A 10,348-nucleotide genomic window follows, 5' to 3' on the forward strand; every position below is an offset into this window, starting at 1 on the left:
ACGCAAATTTAAGACTTTGAATGTCAATATCACTTGAAAATGGATATTCTCACATAATATTGAATATTCATACATTGCGTGCTACGTACTAAGGGGGCACACTCGAATCTCTTTATGAAAGAAATACACAAAACCTTTCATACCTGAAACGTCTAGCTTCCGGTTTCCCGGCTTGAACTAGTTGAGTCATAAGATCCCAAATCTTCCAACGGACCTTCTTATATCAGGGCAGAGCAGCTGCTAGCCCTTTCTTTAAAAAAGATTTCCATAAATGATAAGCACCTGCAAGTTCTGACTAAACTCATTTCCGTTTGAATTTTATCAACTTATAAAGCTTCAAAAGTTTTATGGTATTCCAAACCCCTGACAACGAAATCAAAGGCTTAAATTCGAATGCCGATGCGTGCTGCAGTTTTTATCAAGGCAAAGCAACAAATTCAATGATTACGAATGTTTGGCAAATCATCGTTACGAATATATATTTTAATCTACCCCCAAAAAACCAACAAAAGAAAATGCAAACTCATTGGGGTTGAGTATAAATTAAAATCAAATCTGAGATTTCTTTACAGTTCTGCAGAAGTGGTGCAAGGATAAACAACCAATAGAAATTTCAGAATGGCCGCTTGGGAAGGAAAAAAGTACAAATTGGAGAAGTCCGAAAACTTGGATGCTTACATGGAAGCCTACGGTGAGTTTTATTGGTTGTGAATAGTGTGCAATAGCAAATAGTTTCGTCAGTGATAGTGACAGTGATTCAGCAAAGTAATTACGAAGTAATCTAAAGGAATGGAAATGGAATGAGTGCACTTTGAATACAAGTTAAGTGATCCTAGCTAGAAATACTGATCTTTTATGACATATGAAGCTAGAGCTCTAGGGAGCATACCTGTCGGCCCTGTATTTCTGAACTGCTCTGCCTCCCTGAGAACCATGTCCATGCATAGTACTACAAGGACGGTAACCAAGCTACATCCTATGAACAAATCCCTTCCTAGGGATCCTGTATTCAGGCGATGGGTTGGTTCCCATAGCTTTTAAAAATCACCAATGGGAGTGAAATATAATATAGTTAGCTGAAGTATCTGCCTTGCGGGGAAAGAAATGCAAACTATGGGTATCTCTAGGCGGCTTCACCATCAATCAAATTAACCATGTGCTAATTTTATGCTACCAACCCTAAGCCTTGATGAATGTCAGAGCATATAGGGTAACAATATTGGCTCGGAACACTAGTTAAACTAGTTTTGTTTAGTTTACTGGGGGGATCCGCAGCTCCGAGCACTCAGGTCATTGTTAGGCCCATTGTACTATCCCCGTAAATCGCCTATTCAATGGCTTCCGGCCTACGTCGTTCGCAGGCTTGAGCGAATCTAAGGACATTCTCCAGAGGCAGAAAGTGTGCAGATTCTTCCTTGAAGAAAACCTCACCAAGGTGTCTTCGTCTGAGATTGAGAGAGCTACATAAAAAGTTCAGGTCTGTTTCCTCCTCCTCCTTCTCACATTGGCTGCACATAGCCGAAACCATCACCCCAATATTTTCCATATAGTAGTTTAAGGAGCAGTGTCCCGTTAAAAGTGACAACAAAAATGCCGCTCTGACGAACTCAGGTTCTTTCACAAGGATTTCCGCCTGCCAGCAAGGATTAAAATTTCTCCAGTCGGCTTCGTGAATCCGTACAATTTTACCCTTCAGAATAGACTTGACAGTGGATGACCGGATTCCAAAAGCTGGATCTGGCCCCACCATTGTGGATCCGGACCCTTGGCGAGCCAGTCTGTCAGCCTCCTCATTACCAGCGATGTTTGAGTGCCCCGGCACCCACATCAGGAATGTTTCTTTCAGTCGGCCAAGTTTCAGGAGCACCTGATGACAACTCCACACCAACTGACTTGATATGTCGTTGCTATTTAGTGCTGATAATGCCGCCTAACTGTCGGAATAGATTCGAATGCTGCAATCCCGCCATTTTTCTTGTACCCCCCATTTTTGCCAATGAAGTAGCATATATCTCCGCCTAGAATATAGTGCGCCCGATCCGCCCTCCATGACTGACCCGTTGGTGAAGATTATGTCTGTAATCTGAAAAGACTCATGACCATTTATCGACCATTCTTCTCTTTCGGTGGTTACGACAGTGTATGCCTTTTCAAAGACGAATCTGGAAACCATATGATCGGTCGGCATCAGAGCTACCGGATGTTTGTCAAGGAATTTCCAGATAGACGCATGACCGTATGATTGGCTGCCTTTCCACGCTTCAATGGTATGGAGTCTATATGCGTCAGTGGCTGCTTTCCGTTTCACCTCCAAGTGAATGGGGGGTAGATTTAGGATAGCTTTAAGTGTCCCAGCCGCCGTAGTACTCATTACTCCAGTAATACTTAGGCAACAAAGCTTCTGAATCTGCGTTAGCAGCTTCCTGCTGTTATCAAACTTCAGTCTCGGCCTCCAGACGATGCATGCATACATCAAAATGGGTTTTATTACGGATGTATACATCCAGTGTATCTGTTTTGGTGACCGCCCCCAGGTGTTACCTATCGCATTCCTACAGCACCAGAGCAATCTGCAGAATTTCTGATATTGTTCCTGGATATGTTGCTTCCACATTAACTTGGAGTCGAAATGTACTCCTAAATTCTTGACTGTTTGTGCCAGCTGGATATCCGCCGCTGCTCAGGTCGGTAGCGTATAGCTGCCACGTCTGATGTTCCTAGTAAACATAACTAGTCCAGTCTTACTACGGTTCACCGTGAGTCCATTGCGGAGGTACCAGTTGTGGATTTCATGCAGAGTTGCATTCAAATGACTTTTTGACAAGGTTTTTTGTCCTCCAGGAGCCACAGAAGGGTATCCATTACCAAGAGCCATAACCGCGGAGAGGGAACCCCTCCCTGCGGACATCCCCTAAGACATCCTGCTTCAATAGACTTCTTGCCGACCAATATGTGGATTTCTCGTTAGTCTGACATATGAAAGATCCAACTGATTAACAGCGGTTCGATTCCATGTTGTCTTGCGGCATCACAAATTGCCCCGAACGAGGCACCTTCGATGTCCAAGGCGTATTATATTTCGGACATCGTCTTTTCAATTTTTGCCGTGAGTTCATGGAGTGCTGTCCCCGTAGATTTTCCTTTCCGGTAAACGTGTTGCCTATGGTGAAGTGGCGACTTAGGAATGTGTTTATCCCTTATGAACCGATCTACTAATTTTTTAGTAGAAAGGACGTTAGACTGATCGGTCGGAAGCTTTTTGCGTATGTGTAGGTGGGTTTCCCTGGTTTGGGAATAAATAAAAACTTCACATTATGCCAGTTAATTGGAATATAAGCGTGTGCTAGGTTTGCACGATATATATTCCGAATATGTAGACCCAGGTTATCCATTGCTAGCGCAGGAATGATGCCTTCCAGACCTGCAGACTTGAATCTATGGAACGAGTTAAATGGCAATTTTACTCACTCCAGTGATACTACTTTGCATGGCAGATTCCAGTCTTTCGATTGAGGGCCGTAAGCACTTGTCGGCCCCGAGATTAGATTATGGATACTTCCTGGGAAGTGCACTTCAAGCAAATGGTTTGCCGTTTCTTCATCGCTTTCTATGTACCTTCCGTTCTGTAAACGTAAATAACCCAGTTTCTGGCTACGTTCTTTAGCAAGAATTCGTCTCAGCTTTGAGGTTGCTTCCAGAGATTTAGTCTCTTCGCAAAAGGGTCTCCATGATGATCGTTTAACCGATCTTATTCCCTTCTTTAGAGCCATCTGTGCCTCTTTATAGTAATTCCAGCTAGTGGCTGAATCACACTTCAGAGCACGATTGAGGATTATCCTTATCATTCTCCGTTGTTTTGCCAAATCCGAGTTCCACCATGGTGTTTTACCCTTCTTTGGCACCTTGAGTGCTTTGTTCGAAAGCTTCTATCATGCTAGATGTGATCATTTGGGTTGTCTTCTCAATTTCAGCGATGAATTTGTTGCGCTTCCCAGGGGTCGTGACTCGGGCGCTTAATTCTATTTTATACGTCGCCCAATCTGTCTTCCGCGGGTTCCGAACTGAAGTGGGAGGAGGTGGTCCATGCCCATTACGAAATCAATGCGTCTGTGATCCGAGAGTGTGATGTCGTTTGATACTCTCCGATCCGAGGCGCGATGTCAGGGATACCACCGTGATGCCGATCACCTCTCGCCTGTCTACGTTGAAGAAAGTGGGTTCACTACCCAAATTAATGATCTGCAAATCGATTCCTACTAGATACTCTAGTAGTGTCGATCCTCTTGCATTGATGTTGGAACTTCCATGTTGGCATCACATCCTGCTATTAACCCCATGCCTTTACTCTTTTCAAATTGGATAGTTCTGACGAATGTTCCACTGGGAACTTCTTCCGCGTCATAGGGGAAATATGCAGAGCACCATAGTATCTCTTTATCTCCCTCGATCACTTCCTTTGGCATACAACAAGTCAGCATGTTGGAAGTTTAGGCCCCTGATTACCCCCCAAGAACCCACGATTCTTGTATGAGGTATATAAATGTCTTGCAGCTATTGATTCGACGACTGATAAGTGCAGTCGCCGCTTTACAATGCTGCAAATTTATTTGGAAAATGTGGCATCTCATCTACATTTCAAATGAATATGCCGAGGGCTGCACGTCCCTTTCAACGGTTTTAGAAGCCGGCACTTGTAACGTGACGATCCCAAACCCGTAGTAGAGCCAGCAGCCCGATTTTTCCCGAACCTTCTTAACATCGAGTTCGGAAAAGCCAACAATGAGAAAAGTTCCCGGTCTATAGGCACTCTCTCCTGTTTTGCTGCCTAGCAGCATCCAGGTGGAAATGTTGAGGTTATGGAAGCCAGAGGAAGCACTTTTTTAACGATGACAGCTCAGAGACCTTTTTCAGGATTAGTCACGTACCCTCCCATCACTGAGGGAGGAGCAGTACTGCCTGAGCCACTCGTTTCTATCTTCGTCGGCAAAGTTTAGCCCTAACATTTTACGGAATATCCCTACCGACTCAAAACAAAGCTTAATACCTTGCAAGAATGCAGTCCTTACAGCTAGGAGGAGCTAAGCTGTTCGCACTGCTCAGTATTGTAACCTTGGCTGCAAATGAAAGCCTAGCCGTTGTCGGCCGAGCACTCTTCGCTGCCTTTTGTGTCGAAGAGTTGGGATCGCCCGAAGACCGCTGCCGCTTCGGTCTACGCATAGCCGTAGGTGGCAGAGCCCCTTTTGCTGAGATAAGGATAGTTGAAACTGGGGGTCGCCTTGTACCCAGAGTTAGGTTTGCCGACAAGGTAGGTAATCGTCGAGGGAGCTCGGAGCACTATCTCGTTTTCATCGTGCTCAGAACTTGAATAACAATATCCTGAGAATCTCCTCAGATAGTGAGAAAATAGATGTCGCAATAACCGCAGCTCCAAGATCTCCTGGAGATGAAACATCAACAAATAAACTTCTCAACCACCCAAAACGTGTGTGTGTGTGTTGAAGTATGTATAAATTGGGGTATCTCCTTATACTCTGCGGCATTGCAAATCTACTCGAAGAAGCTCATCTTCGTGTCTACCATGAGTCGAATTATTTCACCGGCGGTTTTGACAACCTGTGGGAACCCTGTTCTTGCTTAGAAGACCTAACTCGCCACATCACCAATACCAGTCCGTATGGCGACCAGTGCCGCAACATCATCCATGTATCCAACTATGTGCGATTCATCAGGCATCTCGAATCGCATCAGACTATCGTATTAGGTTTCCAAGCATCTGGACCAAGGATAGATACCTGAACCGCCTCTACTTTAACCTACATTCTGCGCTGTCCTTCTGGGGTCTCACAGAAGAAGACGCGATTCGTTAAATAGTTTCTATATATCTGCAAAAAGCACGGAATGTGAAAACAATTTTCCCGCTCCTTAAGCATATGGAACCACCGCGGAGAATTGAAGTCACTTCTTACTTCTAGCGTCACAAGTAGCACCACACGTCAACAATGGCGACTTTGTGCCAGTCTCACCGCTTGGGCCCTGTTAACCTCGCTGATTAGCTCCTACCCGCAGCGTGTTGTTTGCCTGTTCGTTCATATTCTGCCAATCTAAGGGTTATCTCACCTTGGCCTCTTGCACGTTGACCAATTCGCCAAATCTGAAGCAGAACCAGTACACAGATGACTTTCTGTGACGGAGTCCTCTTTTAGGCGCTAATGCATTGTAAGTTGCGGTGATTGTTGACTTCACAAACGATTCAGTCCCAGCTCTTCATCTTGAGAGACCTCCGGAAAACTTTCGGAGTGCATAGATATTTATTACAAAAAATCCAGTCCTGCCTGCCATCTCCAAAAATTGTGTACTCCAAGAAACTGTTTGAAGGCTACGTCATTCGAGGGCTTTGTCATTCAAGTCTCCTCCAATTCCTTCCGTGGTTCGAAGCTCGTAGTCAAAGGCGCCGAGAACATAGATTCGTTCAATGTAAAAAGTTACTTCGGCTCAAGAGCCCAATTGTCACCACCTTCTCGACCATGGGCTCGCACTCACAAGTTGACCTTATCTCTCACCCACATGGCAGTAACGCCAGAAATATCAGCATACTACGATAAGAAGCTTCTTTATTGTATCTGCCACATCAGGTTTTATCCTCTCAGGCAATCTAGATCCCTTATTTCGAGGGTACAGGTAGGTTCAAGGCTGGAAACCATTGCTTTGGCGCTTAGTATAGTCTGGACTGTCTCGCAGAGCATATTCTTCTTGTCAGTCTTCTACTCACGTTCGATAAGTATGATGCAGGGTAGATTTAACATCAACCCCATCTTCTATAGCCTTTCACGTCTACAAGAGAACCTTTACAAAGAAATACGGTCTCCAGCCGAGGATGGTTTTTTGAATATACACAGCTGTCCGACCAATTCTAACGTACGGCTCTATTGTATGGTGGCACACTTTGAGCAAAAAGTACAATAGAACGAAGCTGAATGCTCTCAATGCACTCCAGTCCTGTCTCATGTCGATATCGTCAGCATAGGCCAGTACTTGGGTGGACTTAAAGAGGATCGCGCCTCTCGCATTTACGTCAACATCACGGATCCTTTTTTCCAGGGCCAGGTTAAAGAGGACGCATTATAGGGCATCCCCTTGTCGTAGACCGTTGTTGATATTGAACGGTCTTGAGAGCGATCCTGCTGCTTTTATCTGGCCTCGCACATTGGTCAGGGTCAACCTAGTCAGTCAATTTCGTTGGGAAACCCAATTCTCTCATGGCCGTGTACAGTTTTAACCTGGCTATGGCTGACGGCCTTAAAGTCGTTGAAAAGATGATGCAGCTGATATCCATATTCAAACAGTTTTTCCATCGCTTGCCGCACAGAGGAAATCTGATCCGTTGGTGATTAGCCTGGAGTGAAGCTTCTTTGGTATGAGCCAATGACGTTGTGGGCGTGTGGAGCTTTCCGACCAAGCAAGATAGCTGAGAATATCGTATAGATGGTACTCAGCAAGGTGATACCTCTGTAATTGATGCACTGTGTGATATCTCCCTTTTTATGTGTGGGACAGATAATGCCCCGTTGCCAGTCGTCAAGCATTGATTCGCTGTCCCATACCTTGAGCACAAGTTGATGAACCATTTGCTGTAATTTGTCGCCTCAATATTTAACCAATTCGGTTGTAATTCCATAGGCTCCTGGCGACTTATGATTTTTAAGTGGTGGTGGTGGCATTATTTGTCCGTCGTCTTCAGTTGGTGGGACCGCCAACTCGCCGATGTTCTGGTTGTTCAGCAGTTCGTCAAAGTACTCAACCCGTCGTTCCAATATGCCCATTCTTTCGGAAATCAGATCGCCCAGGGTTCCTTTTCCCGTCTGGGAAGTCGCTTCTCCGCTCGACGGAGATCGTGATAAGCTTCCGCGCCTGCCCACATTGAGAATGGTACATTATTCGGTATGCGGCACCCTTCCATTCCATTACTAGTTTACATTCATCGTTGAACCAGCCGTTACGACTTTTTTAGGACCGGTGCCAAGTATATGTCAATGACAGCGTTCTTCAGATGATTGTGAAGATCATTTGTTGATGTTGCGGCATCCAATTTAGCAGTGTTATGGAGGCCTGTGCTATGGATGGCTTCAGTGCTGACTCCCACCTGATGGTCAGAGGGGATTCTATATAGTATTGTTATTCGAGCTCGGAGCACTATTCCCCCTATATGTTCTGACATTCATCAAGGCTGAAAGGTGCCGGCGTTCGATCAACACGTGGTCAGTTTAGATGAAAATGGTCCTATCTGGAGAGGCACACGTTTGTTTATGAACTGCTTTCCGCACAAACCAGGTACTTCTAACAACCATTTCGGGGGACACTGCTAATTGAATAATCGGCAGTTCGTTATCATATGTATTTTTATGTAAGCTATTCGAGCCGACATATCGCTTGAATACAGGCTCCGTCTTTACTTGGCTGTGAAAATCCCCAAGTATGATTTTGACATCATACCTTCGAGGTTCGCCCAAATACCACGTAAAATGTATCCTTCTCCGACTCTACAGTCTCCTCTGTAAGCGCGTGAATGTTAATGAGGCCTATATTTCTAAATTTCCCTTACAAACGCAGAGTGCATAGCTTTTCGCTTATATTTTCAAAGCCGATAAGAGCAGTTCTCATTTTTTAAGGCATTCTATGAGAAAATGCGCAAATGGTTGCTCCTTTTTCATTGGCGGGTTCGTCGTTGTGTTATCAACCCAGTCCGAGGCTCGTTTTGTGACTTCGTAACAAGTTGTTTTGTGTGTAGGGTTGTCAGCCTTATACCGTATCCTATAGTCCATTCTTCAGACTTCTGTGAGAATACGAACCGCATCGCTCCCGATTGTTTTCTCGGGATCTGGCTTTGGGACTTGGACTTCACTTAGCTAATTATTCACCTGTCCACGAATAGGTGTCGATTGCTACACAGCAGCAATACTTGACCTGCCAAATTAGGAAAATCCTGGAGGCAGTGCAACGGCTTTTTCCATGAATTGAGGGCGTTTCTGCAGATTTCACAAAGGCGGCTATAATCCAGTTTACCGCTACCTCGTACGAATCTGTCTCCGGTAGATCCTTAATGCTAGGAATGCCGAGAGGCTTACATTTTGGATTTTGCTGAATTATCATGTTCGATCCATAGAAATGTTGGTTTCAGCTTCGGAAAACCAGAAACGCGACAATATCTTTTGTCTTCTCAGCAACTTTTCAAGATGGGAAACCAAATAGTTTTTCAACAATTTTTTTATTACATTAAATTGAATGAATGAATCTATCATTATTAAAAATGACCACTTTTTACAGGAATTAGTGCAGAAACCCGTAAACTAAGAAACACTTTGTTTCCAACTGTGTCTCTAGTCAAAAATGGAGACGAATACGAGTATACCACGGCTTACACAACGAGAAACCAAGTTATGAAATTCAAAATTGGAGTAGACTTCGACATTGACACCTTGGATGGGAAAAAAATAAAAACTGTTTGCCATTTCGAAAATCCCAACAAGCTTATCCAAGACGAGAAAGGTGGTAAGGGAGGAAAAATCATTCGTGAGTTTACCGACACTGAGTTGGTTGCGGTAAGTTTTAATTTAAATATATTTTTCTGATACCAAATGCGATTTTATTCCTTTGCTTTTATTGTAGACTTGCATCACCGGTGGAATAACTGCCGTAATACATTATAAAGCTGTTTAGAAAGTTACGTTGAACAGCTAAACAACGTTTAAGTGATAATTTCTAATTCTTAGGCTAGAGTATGTAACATCTGACTGAGAGAATTAAAAATGTGTAATAAACATTTTATATAAAATCTTCTCTTTATCATTTGTCAAACTCCAACTGGTATAAACCCTAGTTAAAGCTTTCCAGACAATTCGCACTTATTATGATATTTCATCCTTTTTCCTTCGTCCCTGTCATCAATTGTTGCTTGGCCTCGAGATTCGCAAACCACTGTTCTTGGCTTCAGTTTCTCTAACCTTCTCATCATGATATTTCCCTTCACATCCCTTATCGGAATTTTATACAATCACTGCTAATCAGACTCTACTTGAGAGCCGCCCAAATTCAAATTTTGAAAAGTCGTCAATATTAAGGGTCCTAATTTTATCAGCTGAAACGAAGTTGTGTCCAGCTGACATGCAGTCTTGAATGATCCTTAACCCAGATTCATTCTGAACTCGGCACGAGCCTTGTCTCCTGGAATTGTCAACGGCGGAATTAACGAGATTCTCAGATAAATTAAAAAGCGATTTTTTTCAAATTTGAAATGTTTTTTGTCAGCCATTATTTCCTTTTTCCTGAAAGTCCCCATTGGAATCTTTTATTT

The 10,348-nt window shown here is 43.8% G+C and overlaps 1 protein-coding gene across 1 annotated transcript; it reads left to right on the forward strand.

Annotated features, from left to right (window-relative positions):
• The first annotated feature begins 552 nt into the window (after window positions 1–552).
• Window positions 553–9,815, forward strand: LOC119659734 (probable fatty acid-binding protein). The gene is made up of 3 exons (XM_038067993.1): window positions 553–691; window positions 9,322–9,596; window positions 9,664–9,815. Exons 1-3 carry the CDS (start codon window positions 619–621, stop codon window positions 9,712–9,714), a joined length of 399 nt encoding a protein of 132 aa, XP_037923921.1. The 5' UTR covers window positions 553–618; the 3' UTR covers window positions 9,715–9,815.
• Window positions 9,816–10,348: the final 533 nt, after the last annotated feature.

Source organism: Hermetia illucens, chromosome 6 (assembly GCF_905115235.1).
Source record: "Hermetia illucens chromosome 6, iHerIll2.2.curated.20191125, whole genome shotgun sequence".
Lineage (NCBI taxonomy): Eukaryota > Metazoa > Arthropoda > Insecta > Diptera > Stratiomyidae > Hermetia > Hermetia illucens.

Bases quoted from the DNA above. Each gene is read 5' to 3' on its own strand.
- LOC119659734 (XM_038067993.1), top strand. From the start codon at position 619: ATGGCCGCTTGGGAAGGAAAAAAGTACAAATTGGAGAAGTCCGAAAAC. The intron at 692-9,321 runs GTGAGTTTTATT...CACTTTTTACAG, and splicing joins TGCTTACATGGAAGCCTACG to GAATTAGTGCAGAAACCCGT. The intron at 9,597-9,663 runs GTAAGTTTTAAT...CTTTTATTGTAG, and splicing joins CCGACACTGAGTTGGTTGCG to ACTTGCATCACCGGTGGAAT.